A 19,097-nucleotide genomic window follows, 5' to 3' on the forward strand; every position below is an offset into this window, starting at 1 on the left:
TGTTTTCTTTTATTTTCAGTGGCACAGCATCAGACTGCAAGGCAAACTGCCTAACGTTTTCTGCAGCAATGTAATAGCTGACCTTTCATATTAGTTCCCATGGGTACTTTGAAAGACTCTTTCTAGAAAGGAGTAACACATCTACTGAATAAAATCAAGGAAAACATAACCGGATTCTTTCACTTTTCTAGGACGCATGTTTCTTCAGTGTCTCAGAGATGGCTTTGAATGTTTTTTGGTAAAATGAATCTAATTAGCTGCAGATTGAATCCTAGACCAATGGCACAAATTACAGAATACGACAAGGAAACTTAAAACACCTTGAAGCAACGACTACAAGCATTTGACCGACTGAGGTCAATACAACGTTTGGGGTATCTTAATTCCGCCTGTGAAGCTTAGCAACATCAAACGAGGCAGCAGCTGCAAAGGCCACTGTAACATCAAGCTGCTCTCTGTCATCACGGCTTAAAGGGAGTTGGATCCTGCACTTGATAATTCCCAGGGGAAATGCCTCATGAAGAGAGAATAGCGCTAAACTCTGCTTCCAGCTTCACTCTCAGTATAGCTGAGAGGAGAATTTGACCTTTGGTAACTTGATTAATACCAAATTAACAGATGGCTTTGGACTTTACTTGAGATTGTTTGCTTATCCTTGTGTCTTGCTTTTCTCCCCAAGACCCAGCAGACACCACCTCTGCACATGCTGAAAGTGGGGGGCAAGTCCCCCAGTCTTGAGAGAGAGTAGTGGAGCTGCATATCCCTCATCCACAACCTGTCCTGATACAGCAGCTGGTTTCACCCTGGAAGCAATGTCTTAGCGTCTTTAAGAAGTGTTGCTCATGTTTTTGACATTTTACAAAGGTTATTCTGAAATTTCTATTAAAACCATGTGGGAGAGGTGCCTATGGAAAAATACAGCATTGGCACTCAGGGCCCTATTGCAAAGCACCTTAAATTAAATGAAGTAGCATTGATACAACAAATTTCTACCAAAACCCCATGATTTATCACAAGCATAACCTTCTCTTCTTTATGTAATTAAAACAGACTCCGAGTAGCAAAACCACAGGAGATTAAGCACGTCTTACCTGGAATAGGTATAATGGGAATACTTTCATTGGGGACCACACGGGGGGAACTGCTGTCCTCCACATAGAAATGGGCAGTCTGAAAACATTTTCTGTTAAAGGAAAAAGAAAAAAAAATAGATTCAGGGTGTGAAAAACTGCCCTCTGCAAAAATAGCTGAAAACTTTTGCACATGTTATGCTTCTCCACTTCTGTCCCATACTTTCAGATGTTAAAGTTTTAAAACATCAATGCATGAAACATATATGTGTTTTCTACAATTACAATCCTAACTCCAGATTCTGGTGTGCTCTCATTCATTGACATCGACCCATCATAAATGCCTCTGTATGTTATTGCTAAGTACAATTGAATATGAAATTATACTCACAACAGTTAGTGGTTGCAAAACAGCTTTCAAATACATCATTCAGAAAGAAACTGCACAGAAGAAACATATTCAGCATACAGTTTAAGCCAAAATCCACCTAAGACTCTAGCATTTCTAGGGAAAACACACTTACTGTAAAAGTTTCTGCTGTGTAACAGCCAACAGACGGTAATATAGCATCTGTAACTGCTGTGTGTCATGATGTTCTGCTATGAAAGTTATCCTTCAAACAACACGTTTTTTTGTTCACTTGTTTTTAACATTAAAGCCACATAACCCTCCTCCCATCCTCCTGCAAACTTGTATTACACATGCTGCTACACAAAAACGCAATAGACACTTAGCTTGGGCCCCAGGACTCATCTCTGAAAAGGCCTACAAAGAATAGGAGAAGTTAAATCCACCTGACTCTTTTTTACCTGTATTTAATGCAAAGTAGAGAGCACAAGCTGGACATCACAGAAAAGGTATTGAGCAGAATAACATCAAGAGATCCGAGGAGACTCTGCATGGTGATGTTAACTGAGGCAGGGTTTTCCAACACCAGCGTCACTGCTCATTGCTGACTTAATGAGCTGCTTGAGGCTGGAACTGAATATTTAATGAGTCTTGCTTGGTGTGAGCAGCTATTGTGGCAGGAGAAGGGTCTGCTCTCATCTGTCGGGGTGCTTAACAATAGCTTCCCATTGCAGAAAGATCCCCCTCACTGCAGCCCTTAAACGAACTGCTCCTCAACACCTGGGCAAAGTTTGCAGGCAGCCTGGTGAGCTGTGCCTTTTGTCGAGTTGCCGGTTCCCTTGCGGAAACACATTTGCACGTAGTGGCTTCTAAGTTTCTGCCTTGCAGCCTGCTTCTCTGTAATTCAGGCATTGTGCTCTCCACAGAGAGCCCACTCTGCAGAGCCGGCTTTGCTGACTTTGTCCAAGTAATTTGCGCTCCCTTTGTTTTCCACATCCATACACGCCAGAGAGCAGAAAAGTCACTGAAAATCAAACCTCTCTCTTCGGCAAAACCAGAAACTAAAATAAACATGGGCACTTGCTTTCTATGCATTTGTACTTTCTACCGCACAGCACAGAGCTTTACAACGCAAGCACATACTACGGCAGCGCGACTACAACTTAAGACAATACAGAAGCAGAAGAAAGCGGATTTCACAGCATGGAGTAACCGTCTCGGAGCAGCTTTCTATTTTCAGGCGCGACGTCTTGCATTGTGCTGGAGTTATTTATGTAGTGCGTACGCTTTTGTTAAGAAACACCACAAGGTGAATTCACACACGAGGACGCAAGATGTGCAATAGTCTCACCACATTTAAAAACCTCGGTTGAACTCCCCCCACCCTACTTGCTCCCTGTTCTGCTTTTTTTTTGGCAGCCTTTATTTTGGACAATGCACACCCTGGGGGCACGCAGCAGAATAAATCAGTCACACATAAAGAAGAAACTATGAATATGAAACAGGCAAAATGTTCCTGATTTTGATGTATTTGGGGCTCTTTCCCTTGAGTCAATACTACAAAAATCCTTGAACGGCTTCTCCCGGTAATGAAGGCCTTAAGAAGGTGTTTGATAAAAAGACAGACCTTTACGTAGGGATTTACAGGATTTTTTTAAGCTGATGATACTTAAGAAAAGCAATTATTTTTTGTAATTTGTTATTTTATACTCTGAGAGGCTCTGACAGGCTGGCATATTGGTTTCTTATGCAGCCATAAGACAGCTTTTTCTTAATAGCCTCAAAACATGTAATTGTGTTGGATAATCACATTGTGGGATACTGTAAGACCCGTGATGGCGACAGCTGAATACCCAGTCCAGCATATCTCTGCTGAGCACAATGTTGGAATAACAATGTATTAAATGAATATTTCACACAGTAAAGTTTTCTGCAATCATTAATGTCATTAACAATTCTGTATTTTATCCCTGGAAGACATTCTGTAGCTGTTTTAAAAAGGCAGTCACCATGGAACTTGACTAAAGGTTTTCTCAAGTCACAAACATCATGCTAAAATACACTCGTCTTATGTATATACATATATAATACAGCATGCTCATTACTTTACAATGCTGGACACTGGCACATTAGGTAAAGACATGCCTCTTAAACTCTTTCTTTTCACTTGCCCATAACTGCTGTAAATATTCCAAGTTTAGCCTCTACAGCTGAGCTCGCTGTGCACAGACCATTGCATCCCTGCCCTGGTGAGTCCCTCCATGTCTCAGGGGCTCCCAGTGATAGCAGAAGGCAGCACTGATGGGACTGCTTAGGCTTAAAACTGAGAGCAGGATAAAGTGGATTGATCTTTAAAAGACCTTTTCCACTCACTGGATGAATTTTCCAGCAAGTTCTGCTTACTGAGTCTGTCTCCTACTCTTGCACCTCTCCTCTGTGCAGCTCCAGGAGGGAGCACGCATCTTGGAACGCCAGGAAGATGCCTCCAGGCCCCCAGTTTGGATAACATTCATTTTTCAGCCTGGGACCAATTGAGTGAGGAAACATCTGGGCTCAAGAAGAGCCTTTTGCAAACTCGTGCCTAGTAATAAATACTGATAGCTAGGATCAAGGTTAGTGAAAGGCATTTCAGAAAACGTGGTATCTGCCTTCTCCCCCAGTTTAGGATGCTCCCTTCTATCCCCTGGCATTTCCCCTACCCATTACCTTTCCCTCAGTACACAAACCTTAAGTGGCCGCAGTTGCTAAGGCTACAAGAGGCTGCAGCAAATCTGTGTGTGTATACGGGGAGGGCTGGGTAAAGGGAAAGACTGAGAGCAGAAAATTGCTTGTTTCAAGTCACTGGAGAAGCAGCCATGGAGAGAGGTGGGAGTGGATGCAGGGCTAGACAAGGTGCAAGTCTACAACTGTTTTCACACAAGCTCTTCAGCCTGTAGCCTTTAACCCCAGCACGTATATTTGTGCAGGTGTGTGTACCTGTGTGCCATTTGCTCAGGAAACCAACACAGCAGAAAAAAACCCCAGACTTTTTTCTGACAGAAGCAGTCCTTAGTGAACGAGCAATTCATAATTCAATAATTTATTATTATTTAATAATAAAAAATGATTATTAAAATCTTAACAACTGAAACACTAATTTTAGAATAATTCTTGCATTTCTGCAGCACGGGTTGAGAAAAAGCAAATCACAGCCTTGATTTCACTTCCAGAAGACTTCAGAGAGCCCACATCTTTTCTGAAAAATACCAAAGAGTCTGTTGTCTCTGAAATATGCCTGTGTGCAGCGAAGCACACCGTTTTCTCTAGCCCCATATGTTTTTTTGGCTCCCTTTCCCTGGGGTGCAATAACTGTGCGAGATTGTGGTGATCAGACACACAGTTGTCACATATGGACCAAAACGCAGAAAGTAAAACACTGCGAGATTAGCATCTCCCCAGAGAAGGGGCAGAGGCAGGGTCTGGAATCCAAAGACAGCACGAGGCAGAGCGTCCCCCTGCCCAGAATCTTTTGCAGAGATACAGGCAGTGAGTTATTAAAGCAAGCTAACGGGATGCAAAGCCCAGAGCAGCAGCACCTTATTATCAAGCTACAAGCATAGAAATATGCCAAGAGATGGTCCTGATTAGCTGGGTTAAATGCTTGTTCCATCTCTGCTGAGCAAAACCCCAGATTAGTTTCTGTAGAAGAAAAGATGCCTTGTGAGATTTTGACACTCAAAACAGGTTTCCTTGGATATTAGTTAATAAACCTCAAGCAGCTTCTCCTTTATACTCATCTAAAAGCAAGAGGGAGAACCAGATCACATAATGGCCTGAAAGCATGGATGCATTTTATTTTCACATAGAAGATAGTGCCTTAGTGTTTAGTGAATGCTGCCTCCAATGCAAACACCCAGCACGCTGCAGTCGATGGGAGTGCTGGGAATAGCTCTGAGGGCAGCGTTTGGCCTTTACTCCTCTGCACTCCATCGTGCATGGGCAGCATCCCCTGATCTGTGCTGACAGGCGAGGGATCCGCGCTGCTCCGCAGCAGCTGAGGCAGGGAGAGAAGGAGCAAGGGATTATTGCAGAGGGGCAAGTGATTGCCTCTGCAGTGGCGGGCTGGAACCACCAGGACAGTGGCTGAACACAGGAAAAATCAAAGGGGAATGCTTCGCTTTCTAGGGACACCCAAAAGCTGTGTCCTGCCTGACATGCTGAAGTGACCAGTGCATTCATTGCTCCCTTGTTCACTGGGGATCTACTTCTTCCAGGCATTTCTGTTGGCTGAAGCAGTGTGTATCCTCTCTCCAAGGCCAGCCAGATTTATACTACTTCATTTCTGTAATAGCATCTAGGAGCTCTAGGCTCCCGGTTTCTTGCAACTACTCTCTTCTTGGGTCATTACCTTCTTGCAAAGCATGACCAATTCAGAGGCAGATGGCTTGAAAGGGTTCTGGAGGCCTGTTCACTACTGTCAGAGCAGGGTAAACCTTGTCCTCTGGGTACCCTTCCTCCAGAAACAGCCTCCCATAGACAGAACTCTGCAGAATGTACATTTATTAATGAAGAAGCCAATAGTCCCTGCAGCCAGCCTGGTTTCACACACAGTCCTTAGCTGGCAGGCAGAACAGGCAAGATAGAACAAGAATCAAACCAGGATCTGTAACGGACCTCTAAACCAGGCTGCACAGGACATGGCTTAGTCTTCATCAAATGCAACCTGGATATAGGCATTCATTCACCATGTTCCTCCATCATAGGGGAGTCTGCAAACAGCTCCCAAAAAAGAAACTAAAGACAGGAAACGATCCCTTTCACTACCTCTGCACATTAATTCTCACTTTCAATAGAAGAAAAGATGCTTCAGATTCTCATGGAACTGTTTTGCATGTTTTCCAGGAGACACAATTACGATTGGTTTCTGCTGGCACCAAAACCAGAGTATGTATGCAGTCAAGTGTACTAGTAACACATGGCTCTGCACTTTAAACTAGCTTCACTATTCCTTGGCAAGCATTTGTCACTGTCAGAATTGGCAATGACTCCTCAGAAAAGAGCCGCAGACTACGGAACAACGGAAGCGCTGCAAATCACGACCATGTCACCAGCAGAGCAGCGGATGGGAGCCTGGACAACAGCTGTCCGCAGTCTGCACTGCTCTAGCTGGGGTCATCAGTCACTGATTTTTATGAGCAATAAAACTGACTCAAGCGTTAAGAAGAAAAAGAGAAGAGAAAACCACATGAAAAAAGCTGAGCTTATGAATATGAACAAGTGACCAGCATGGAACAGTGATATTATGTTCACTGTATCAGAGGGGCATCTCCATTTGCTCTTTTTTGGCCAGAAAGTGGTTTATATTGCCCCAATTTTCTACAATTATTTTCCTTCCCAGGTCTTAACGCTTAATGATCAGAATTCAAAAGCTGAGATATAAAAAACCCTATGCTATGCTGGAGCGGTGAGGCAGTGAAGGCTGACTGAACTTGAGCTACAGGAGGATATACAAAGCAGGAACGCATAAAAACCAAGAGAATAAAGGAAAGCTGAAAAAGGAGGCAAATTTCCCTACAATAATGCCGATTCTCCTGCATACCCCTCCCGAAGATGATTGGCCTTCTCCCCACAATGCAATTTCTGCCTGTAATCTTCTTGAGCAGTGTTAAGCATCACACTGATATGGTAACTGGAGAGGTCTAGATGGTACACGGATACGTTTCAGAAGTTTACAGTGTGCCAAGTCCTTGGCGTTCTTTCCTAGACAGAACAGTGAAAAGTAGACTGTCCCTTTCAGGGGACTTCCTCTGCGCAAGGGGAAACGCTTTTTCACACTGGTGAGTTGTTGCGCACCCACACAGTCCCACAAAAGCTATAAGGATCCAAATGCTAATCACCAGTCCAACCACACATACTTACAACTACACATTCTGCAGCATCACAGAGAAATAAAAACAGGAAAAAGGCTTGGAAAAGGCAGGTAAAAAAAAAAAGAACGTGGACAAAACTTTGAGACAGTATTTGTGATGAAGAACACACTACTAGTAAAATTGTCCATCTGAAAAACTAATCTGCAAACAAGACTAGGGATTTCCGACACAGAAAGACAGCTAATTTAATATTTATGGCCTAAATTTGCCAGCTGACTACACAGCTCTCCACAAAATTAAAAATCCTCTTCTCCCGATCCTCTGAGACCCTATCCTGCACCAGAGACTAGACACCCATTTACATTGCATACGGTGTTGAACTCAGACATTATACAAGAAATAATAATTTTTAGAAGGGTATTCAAATAATTAAGCAGTTAAGGAGTGACAACACACACCAAGATGAGCTGCTTTCAAGTCCTCCTCCCTTCATCAGCTGTGTGACCAGAAAGCGCCCAGGTGGCCACAGCAGAAATGCACTTAGAAAGCTCTTTAACTGCAAATTGTAAGTGGATAAATCTTAGTTCAACTCAGCACAAACATTTTCCACGCTTCCTTGTCCCATCTTCCTGGTGTCCCTGGAGAACAGGGAGGGCGACGGTGAAACCTTATTTGTGATGACACGTGGCCCTGTAACGCTTGGTAGCTAATTACTCTCCTGGTGACCTCTGACAGGGCTAGCAGCATCAGACCTTCCCCTCTTGCTTTAATCAATACTCACACAGCTTTGCTGGATACACTCAGCAATTTTACTCATGACTGAATGGGTTTACTCATCAGTATTTTCTACTGCAAAAGAACAAGCTCCTTGGTTATATGCATTACCACTCGAAACGTTAGTGTCTTCAGGCAAAAACAGGCTAGAGAAACCTATAAGTGATATCTTAAAATAGTTTAAAAATCGTGCAGAGTTTTAAAAACCAAAGGGAAGCCTGACGTATTCATTTTCCTCTCCCTGAGTCAACTATTTATTTAATGCAACATTCATAACAAAGACTGGAAAAATCACAGAGGAAAACAAAGACATGCCTTTTCCAATCAAATAATACCTTAGGCAGTTCCTATAAAATGTGTTCTGCCAATGCCCTAAACATCATGTAATATTAAAAAGGAGCCTAAAACTTTCTCACAGAAGGTAGCTAAATTTAACCAAGTGAAGAGTTGTTCTGTAATCACAAGAACTGCAGCAATCAATGAAGATTGCCTCTTACTAGAGAGGAGCTTTTAGTAGCACCTCTAAGAACTCAAAATTGGGTATACTTGATATTATCATTTTAGGACATGAATTCCCTTTGGGATGAATCTCAGGAAAGGAAAGAATAAAAACAGGGTGGCACACTGAGAGGTTAAAATACAGGATTTTTAAACACAAAGTGTAATTAATCTGGATTGAAATTGCATTATATGAAAAACAACACAGAGATGATTCCACCTAAGAGAGAGGGGACAGCAGAAACTGGGTCTCTCGTTGGAACATTCATATAAATGTCCCTAATTACTCCCACCTAATTACTCCCAAAATTTTACTTCCCAAAAATATTATTTCCTTCCTCTGAATGAGACATCAGAACATTCAATTGACAATCATTTCGGGCATCCCAAGCCACAGCCTGGGACCTAAGCATAACACAAAAATGTGCTAAAAATTTAGGCACAGTTTTTCTCCTCTGTTTTGGTGGCCCTGCCCATCTTCAGGCAGAAATGTCAGTTTGTTAAATGTAATGAAATACTCAATGGGAAGCTCCCTCTTTATCAACAGACATGTCTGTGTGCACCTGGACAAAAGCTGCATGGGAGAACTAGGAAGATTTCCCAATACTGCTGGACATATTTCATGTTTATCTTATGTGGGGCCAGGATAAAATATTAAAATTGTGATCATTTCCTTTCTCTTCTCATCACCGTGTATTTGCAGGGTGGGCTTTTTTCATTGGCCATTTCAAAAAGAAACAGCTACTTAAAATTTTTATGGCCTCTTTGTTAACTCTGTTTAGAACACAATTAGAAACGGCAACAAAAAGATACCTTTGGAAGCACAGCACAAAGGAAAAGAAAAGAGCAGCTGGCACGGAGAGCAGAGAAGCAAATTATTTAGTACCTGGCAGATAATGAGAACACTGAAAATACACTACTTAATGCCAGTGCTCTGACAGGGCTACGTACATCCCCTCATCACGCTAATACAGACAGACCGGGTGGCAGCCAGCTGGTCTTCCTTCCCCACCCATCTCCCTGAAAGCAAAGATTTGTAAGCCGCCAAATAATAAACCTGGACAGAAGTCTTGAGGATCATTAATCTCGCTATCAATCAACCCATTTGGAGATTCGCTTCTTGCTGTCGCTGATACTAATCTGGTAGTGACTTGAGAGCTCTGGGGAAGCCTGGAGTATGCGTGTCTGAGGAATTGCTTTAATGAGTTTCTTGCATTCAAAGGTTAACAAATGTGACAAGGAAACACAAATATCAGAGACAATAAACCACCATCCGCTGAACCGAACCACTGAGAAACATCGTGCTGTGTGTTCTGCTGTGATGTGCTGAATACAGCTCTAACTAGCTCTGTAAAATTACCCGAGTCAGACCCCACTGACCCATCCTGGATGCCAGGAGAGAAGCAGGCGTGTTCGTGTGAGCTCTGCCCGCTCCAAGGCTCCTTATCTGCTGGGCTAAGTACCTTGGGCATAGCTCTGCATTAATAGAGCTATACTGCAGAGAAGCAAGTTGTATTCGCTGCAGTGGTGTTCTGGTTAAATCGGACAATCAGTGTGGTGTGGACATACCCACTGGGCTCCCTTTGCCAAACACAACAGACCCACATCAGTTAATACATCAGAATACAAAAGTCCCCGTGACAGTAGGATCCTTCTAGTAGCATTTGCATGTAACAGGGCAGTATTTTTTGAGAATGTTGCTAAAAATTAAATAGCATAAACAATAGCAATAATATCAAAGATATCCCAAGATAATTAATACTATAAGAAAAATCTAATTAATGCCAAAAAGCAGTAAGCAGTATTAAACATACTTAGGCATAATAAAGAACCACAGAAAATAAAAATGTTTGTTTCAAATTACCATCTCCACAGACCAAATAAGCCATAATAAAAATTCTAGAAATATTATAAGCAAGTAACAGAGGTAGAATCCACTACACCATGAGGCAGAGAGGACTAGAAGGATGATCCTGAAAGTGCTTGAAATGAAGAGAGGAAGAGCTCCCTTTTCAAAATATTTATTAAGAAAAGGACATCTTTGAAGTTTCAGGCCTATAACCCATTCAAAGCTCCTTGAATTTTAGTGTCAAGGAAACATACATTTATGACACAAAAAGGACTCAAAGTATAAGCCGTATCAGAAAAGTTACCATGAAGTCTATTGGCAGACCTCCAGCTATATAGAAGAGTCAAGAATTGAAAAACCATAAAGTAACAGATGTAGAAGAGACTTTGCCTTTAAGAAATTAGTCAAAATTGTTCTGAAAATTAGAAACTGTTTTCATCCTCATGACAAACTCTTTTTCAATAAGTATACACTTGGGCAAATAAACTATTGCTTTCCCGTTGTCTTAATCAGTGTGCAGGAACATCTAATAACAAAACTAATCACAGGAGGAGAACAGTTTGATTCAAGATAAAAGTTCATTGCAGATAAGCAAAATGGGAGAAATTCAGTCAACCTATGTTAATTATTAGATCCCTTAACACCAGATACAGTTTAATATATTTTCTATTTATAAACGGTTCTCTTTATTTGCACTATTTCCAAAGCTTTAATCTACCTTTTATTAAGCTCTTTATAGCCTTTCAGTGTTGATAAATGTGAGACCGGGGAAAAGGAGAAAAAAACCCAGAAGAATTGCAGTTTGCATCTTAGCAAAAACATGTGAGTGCTTCTTAATGTATGAAAAAACGTGCCTGGATCCATCAGGCACTCACTCAGAAGCAGACATGTGAATTAAACACAAGCTCTTGGCTCAGTATTTCCTTTTCTTTTACAGTTCATGAAGTGACATGGCTGCACAGGCAGATACACTCTCCTCGAGGAACGTAGGAGATGTCTTCTTCTAGGTGAATTGTGCAGTGCTGACACCTCCAGCAATTCAGATTCATTTTCCTCCTACTGTATTTATGCATTTCATTTCCATGTTCTGACGTGATCTTTGGTGGTGCTTTTGCTGCCATTAGTGCAGCAATTAGACAGTGAGCTTGGGAGCAGAAAAGACAGCAGCAATCACCACGGCCAACAAGATGCGTTCGGGTACGCAGGCAAAGGGAGGTTCCAGCACGGACCAGGGTCCTGCTGTTAGACCCACCCCAACTATTTCCATTTCTGCTGGTAACTGGGAACTGTAGTAACAAGTTCCTGTTTTATTCCAGTATTTTAATTCAAGGAGTTTTGTGAGCTAAAAATGTTTAAAATGCAGACTAAACAGCAGAGTATTTTGCCACTATTTCTGGTAGTTTTGTCCCAGACATTTGGTTTCAGATCTGTGATTTCCTGTCGAGAACACACAAGTGTGAAATACTTGTTGATCCGTTTATTCATTTGCCTCCTGGCTGATCATAGCCATTTTGACAGAACGGATACATTGACTTGCTCCTTGTTGATTTTTTTTTTTTTTTCACGTGCTTCTCCATCAGCCTGGAAGCACTGCCCCAACTTTCCAGATGCTGTGCTTAGGTCTTTATCACTCCTGCACTCTCACTTTACATCCTGCACCCTCCTTTTAGAGGCTCGCTATGCCAATTTCACACAATACCCAGGTTGTCTGAAACGCTACAAACAAACTCTTGCTATAGCAGCTTCTGCAACTCCATCTGCCAGATGAAAATGATACATAATATTTAGAGAAATTATGTTTGAACAATTCAAACCCAATGAACACTTTACATCACTCTTTAGGACATGAGATATCTGTGACAACTGCACTTGGTTACCCCAGGCAGCATTTAACCATTTATCTGCAACACATCTCAGCAAATCATCTCTTTTTCCAAGTCATGAACAAACACTGCACTTTGGAAAGGGAACAACTCCTGATCATTCTCATTGAGGAAATGGCAAAGGTAACAGCTTCAACTGATCAGGCGAACCCTGTAACGTCAGCGTAAGATTTGCAATGCAAAGTCATTTCAGCAGGCTAACAAATGAGTCACTTTTCTCCGACAGACGTGCAGCAGAACACAGTGCATTTAACTGATGTGCCCTTTTATTGCAAAATACTCTCTCCCTCTGGTTTGACTAGAGCAATGGGATGCAGCATTGCCAGGAAAGAGCAGAAGAATGCAAACTTGGCATCGTGTAGAAACTAAATGTTAATTCATGGAAATTTAAGGGGACAGGTCCCAGGCTCCAAATTATGCTCCACTCTCGTATTGCCCCCATGTGATTATAGCAAGTTTGCTCAGAATTTGCTGCTCACTCTTCTAATTGCATTCCTGCAAAGGGCAGTTTGCTGTGCCATGAGCTTGTCACTTTATATCCTGCTTTAACTCCAAACCACTCAATTAATATTAAATTCCATTTATTATAAAAGCATTTGTTTCTACCTATACGATGCTATCAGCAGCCATCTCATTAATATTTATTTCCACAAAGCAGCCCACTGATGTTCAGATCTCATACGGCTAGTAACTTTAAAAGGGGAAAATATGTGAAGCCAAAAAGGTCAAAACAGAACATGGGCTGTAACAGAAAACATCCAACCCATATGAATTTAACTCCTTCACAGAAAGCTGAGTAAATACAGTAAGGTTGGCGGAGAGCAATGACAATGTTAAAGTTAATCCAGTCACCAGAAAAAAATGAGGAGTGAGGTTGTCAGTGCATCTCTCTCTGGGATGGGGAGTTGCTGTCTGGCACACCTAGGAAAAAAGATGCTGGAAGGAGAAGTGGAAGGGGAATGCTCATCCGCTCCCTTATTGCCCTGTGAGTTGAGCTGTCTACTTTCCAGGCTTCAAAAAAACCTGGAGACCTGTGGATAACCTTAAACCCTGGGCTAGGGTTAGTTTAAAACCCCTTTGATTCAGCATCTTTTTCTGTGCTCAGCACACACAGAATTAGCATGGCCTGTTCTGGCTTGACAGTGTGGAAGTCAATGGGACCTCAACACTCATCATCCAAGGATTGAAGGAAGAGAGGGCTGCAGATGGTTTAAGTGTTTCAAAAAAGCTGGTATAAAGCTCAGGGATTCTCTTGCACACTTTCCATACAAGGCAGCATTGCTAAAGAAAGAGAAGGCATCCAAGTGCAAGCTCAAATCCCACAGACAACACTGCAGCCCATGGAAATCTCAGAGTGGCAATAAAACACAGACTTTCCATTTCCCCTTAGGCCTAGCTGCAGCTTGGATTATCCCAAATTCTGGTGAAACAGGAGCATTTCTTGTACGTTCAGAAGCGCCCAGCTGCTTCTCATGCACAATGCTCCTGAGAGTGAGATTACACATTCAGACATGGTGAGATGAAGCAGCTGCTGAGAATGTATATCAAATACCGTGATTTCTTCTCTTCTGCTCTCTTATTCCATGTATCCCGAATAAAACTAAGCTGCAGGGACAACAGGTCTCTTTCTAGTAGTCTCCACCTATTCCTTTAAACTATACAACAGGGAACTTGTTCCATGTAGCGCTGTGGATAACAAAAACAGTGATGTTGAACTCTAACCTTCTGCTACCAGAAAGAGCTAAATTAATTCCCTACAGCACATCAGCACTGCTTTTGAAAAGGCCCAGACTCTGCAAAAAACAGATGGAAACTAAACTTATGGGCCTTTAAAGATGTCAAGCACTTCCTCGCAGTGATGGCATAAGAATCTTTCTTCTTCCCATCAATTTTTTTATTAATCAGAGCACACATGGCAACTCCCTGTGTGGCACCACTCAGGGCTCACCCCATCAACATAAAACCTTGCGAAATTATCACCTCGGGTTTACCACTGAGATAACAATGCTTTTATACCTAGAATAAAAAGATGAATTGTCACAGCCTGGCAAATCAATACGCAATGGCAGACACCTAACTCCAATAGTATTTTGTTGCCCCTTTTCTTCCCACGGATTGTTCCCACAGTCACTACGGGATCTGGCTCACACACCCAGAGAAAGGACTCCTACTGCACTGTTGTCACCTTGGTGCTTTTGCTTTTGGGATCGCCATTTTGGAGATCTCGGAGCACAAATACATTTTGGACAGCAGCAAAGGCAAGACCACAGCCTCCTGCTTTGACGGCCAAATACAACCCAGAAAGCTCCAGAGCCCTTGTAGGTCCCCAAATTCTTGTCTCCACCACCACGTTATGAGGAACAGAAGATTCTTGATCACCCACTTTCTGGAAGCTGTTTGTGCGAGGACCTGAGTCAAGTTATTCTTGCTCCCCTAAAGAGCTTAGTTGGCATTTTTCTCACAAGGGTGGTGTGGTTGTGAAGTGCCCAAACATCTCTGAAGAGGCACTGGGGACCTGGTGCCAGGTCCTTATTCACAGGTGCCAATCATTACCATAAGCATAAGAAAAAGGGTTCTGGCCTCCTGACTGCAGCCAAGTGCTCCACGTGAGTTGGCTTTGCAGTGATAAATGTCACGTTTACAACAGGCTTTGCAACATGAAAGTCCATAATTTGCTTTCCAGGGACCTATGCTTGATTATCAGGAGAGTTGGAAGCATTCACTGAAGTCTAATGAATAGAATTAACACATCATTTAAACAGGGACTAATATGTATGCAAATGAGAAAAAGTTAAAAATAAGAGTTCAAGCCATAATTTCAGAAAATGTAGACTGCATCCTTATGAAATATGAATGTTTCAATTCACCTCATATCTTTACATCTATGTTAGCTGCTTTGCATGTGAACAATAGGGTGCATCAAGCCCATTTTGATTTTTATATTTGAACTTGGAGTTACAAAATGGATTATATTGAAACATGAATAATATATATGCTAATTAAAGACTCCATTTAATGACATAAATAAAGACCAACACAGGCTAATTTCCATTTGCAAATTTCCTAATTACTATATTTTCCTTTAGAAAGCAGAAACTTTATTTCCACAGTCTCAGAAAGAAAGAGAATATTTTCTTTGCTCAAATTATTTAAAAAATCTTTTCAACTTTTTTACTCTTTAGGATTGATCTCCACAGGGAGACAATTGCTTTGCCTAGACAGATTCAGTATCAAATATCACCCAAACCAAACGACGATGATTTATGCATGCAAATGGTGTTACTTAATTATTAATTATTATTAGATTTTTCTCTAATAAAGAATTATTTTTGATAAATATGAGATGTACACACCCCTTAATATCACAAAGCATGTTCAGAGTAACTCTGGCAGATGTAAACCAAGTAAATGTCCTTGATGTTTGATAGGCTGTTAATCTCCCACTCCCCAAAATTAGACAGAACAAGGGCACAGGACAAGCGCACATTTGTAGGGAGAGAAGGCACGAGCAGAAATATGACTACAACTTCTGTCATGCAAAGCCTACAGAAAAACTTGCTGAAGACTAAACAGATTGCAGGAAAATCCCTTTAAGGTTAAAAGGCTTGTTTGTACCTAATAACAGCAAGGAAAGTGGTGAAAAATAGTTCATTCAAATGAATATGAAGCCTGTAATGATATCAGGGCCAGGAGAATCTTTTTTTGCTGTTGTGTAAATGTTGGTTATGTGGATAAAGAAGCCTAGACTTAGCCTCAACTCACAAAACCAGCATTTGCAGGCTCTGAAAAGCACTGCAAAGCAAACCCATTTGCTTCCTGATTGAAATAGCACCCTGAATGCTTCAAAAATAAGGAGCTGTATGACTGCCAAGAGACTAAGCATTCTGGCACTTTTGTGTCCTAGGCTTTTATTGAAAAAAAAAAAAAAGATAAAAATAATAATAATAAAAAAAGACACCTATGAGGACTGTATCTTCACAGCTTTCACTTCATGTCTGTAGTACCAGTTGCTATTACCAATGAATAGTGAAATTTAGGAAACTTATACAACTCTGAAGAGTAAATGCTCATCATTTTGAGTTACGATGTGGTTGGAATTCTTCTGTGCCCTCAGCACTACTAGCACTGTACAACTGCGGCAATCTTCACTTGTACCGCTGGTGCCAGGGCAGCACAGCCCGGCACCGTGTGAGAAGAGGCTCTCCCTGGTCCCGGCTCAGCATCCTCTGCCCTTGCGGTGCTCACCCCTCCACACTCCTCCTCTGAGCATTAGTAGAACTGGCTTGGGGAAATAAATACCTTAAGAAAAGCTGGAAAGCAGCTGGAAAGCTCTCAGGCCAGTTTACTTTGATCACTTCTCTAACAGCATAAAATCCTCTTCACTGATGAACCACTCCGCTCCTAATAAACTGTGAGGTTGGCAGATGTAATTTCCCACGACAGGTTTAGGAGATGCACTCTCTCTGCCTGCCTTGCAGAGAGATATTCTCTCACTCCCATTCAAACCCCAAATTTATGCCAAATATCCATCAGCAGAGGTAAACTCCGTTTCCTATCTCCATTCACTGCTACTGAGGGATTTGCTCCAGCTGCCAGCACCTGTATCACCAGCCTCACGCCTGCGCCAAAGGAAAGATGTCCCTTTATACATGACTTGGAGAAGCCCCTGTCTGCAGGGATTCAGCATCGTAGCCCTAAGTCCAGCCTGTGGAATGACAGAATGGCTCCATCCATAATGGCTTAAAACATATTTGACATGGGAGTGAATGAGATAAGCTTGTGCTGCTACAAAAAATGAGGAATTTTACCAGCACTCACTGGAAACTTTCTGACGGTGGTGAAAAAATGAGTTTAGAGAGTGAATCACTGTGCAGAAATATATCCATTTAACTGATAATTTCTTCAGAAGGAAAACAAAAACAAATTTGAATACTCTATTCATAGAATCATAGAATGGTTAGCGTTGGAAGGGACCTCAAAGATCATCTAGTTCCAACCCCCCTGCCACGGGCAGGGAAACCATTCCTTCAGGGAACAGAGTATTTATCATTATTGAGAAATGTTTTGATTTTAGAAATTCAACTTGAGCTTATTTCTATTACTTCATAAATGTCACATTGTAGGATATTTCAAAAGGTTTTTGTTCTGTTTTGGAAAAGACAGGATTTCCAAAACATAAACCAACCCACCAATCACGAATCAGGCATGCCACCTACAACTGGTTTCAGCTTAAAAGTTAGAACTCAATTAGATTTTAACCTGCAAGTCAGTAAAGTAAAAGACATGCTGTTCATAGCAATAGAGGAAATGTTTTCTTTTAAACAAACTCAGTGTTCTACAATAAACTGAATGAATTCACATACTTGTCATAGCAGCACAACATGTGTTGTGCATTTCAAGGCGTTGGTTTTTCCCAAATTGCATAGGTTTTAAGAAAAGTAAAATTAAGTCCATCTCTGCTTATTATTGTTTTACTAGTCTGCTGATTCCTAATATTTATCCAAGCAGTTAAGATTGCTGAATTGATTTAATATTCTTACTCTACAATTTTACACTCAGACCACATCCTGCTGTGAAATAGCTAGTGCTAATGTTAGTCCAAATGCTGCTGTGGGACTTAGGACAGCACAGGGTCCTTCAATAGCTATATTTTATGGTTACAAGGAGAGAGAAAAAATATAATTTATCTGGTTGCTGTGGTTAATTCACAGTTTCACAGTAGAGGTATACTGTTCCCTCTGGGTACATCTACTTGTATTATAGGATATTTCATTCACAGTTTGTCCGAGACATTCCTCTAGCTCTGAACCCACCAATTTATGAAAGCGAGTCTACTCCAGAGTATCTGTATACACTTCAACACCTACTCTTAAATACTAAGAGTATTATGGAAAAGATATAAACTAGTAACAGATCAATAGAAAACATAAACTAGCAACAGATCAAACAACAACGGGTTAATAAATTGTTTCTTTGAGCTAAGAAGGGAAACAGAAAAAGAAGGCATCCATCTTCTTAAGAAATAGTCTTTTTTTCCCCATGAAAAGCATTTGTGAAATTTGTTTCTTTTAAAAAATATCTATATCTATAATGGCTTTAAAATATCTATAAATAAGATATCTGTAATAAATAAGATATCTATAAAAAGATATCTTTAAAATATCTATAATGGCTTTAAAAAACAGAGTTCAAAAATTTTGAAGGTGTATAAAAGTTTCCTGTAGAATAGCTTACAAAGGACCTAACAGATAAGCAGGAGAAGCCAGTGGTGCCTGGCATCCTCTACGACTGTGTTTATCAGAAAACCTGTACTCTTCATGGCATACTATTTCTCAGCACCTACAAACCAGTTCTTAACAGAGCTCAACTAGAACATTTGAGTATTTAAAAAATATCTGTTCAAACTTACACCTTGTAAACTACTACCTTTAATCCAGTTACTGCACAGATAAAATCTTGCTTTTTTTTCAGGACCTCACCTTTATAGTAGCACTGAAGAAGGCATTTTCAGAAAAAAAATGTCTGCAATTAATCCATTTAATTAGTTCCACAGAAACAAAACTGAAAGATCAATTGCAGCTGTGCTGCTGGTCCCTCCTTGCCTGACCTCAGCTGCCCTTGCCTGCTCCCCTTTGCTCTCTCTGCAGAAGGTGGTATTTCTGGAAATACCGGAGAAATGTTGTTACACCTCTAAAGCAAGCAGTGGGGAGTGTGTCAACAGCAGTTTTCCAACTTGCTGCCAAGACTTTTGCACAAACTTCATCCCCTTTAGGGATGGCCTGTGTTGGCCTTTGGGCAAAGCAAGGCCTAAACATCTCAGCTCTT

At 41.3% G+C, this 19,097-nt stretch overlaps 1 protein-coding gene across 1 annotated transcript in view; it reads right to left on the reverse strand.

The window, feature by feature from the left end:
- The window catches only part of PTPRG (protein tyrosine phosphatase receptor type G), a 409,944-nt gene that overhangs the window by 38,559 nt on the left and 352,288 nt on the right, over positions 1-19,097 (reverse strand). The window contains 2 exon segments of the mRNA XM_086619000.1: positions 1,092-1,183; positions 18,895-18,960. Coding sequence (XP_086475126.1) covers positions 1,092-1,183; positions 18,895-18,960 — 158 coding nt within the window.

Source organism: Tauraco erythrolophus, chromosome 12, assembly GCF_009769465.1.
Source record: "Tauraco erythrolophus isolate bTauEry1 chromosome 12, bTauEry1.pri, whole genome shotgun sequence".
NCBI classification, from domain to species: Eukaryota; Metazoa; Chordata; class Aves; order Musophagiformes; family Musophagidae; genus Tauraco; species Tauraco erythrolophus.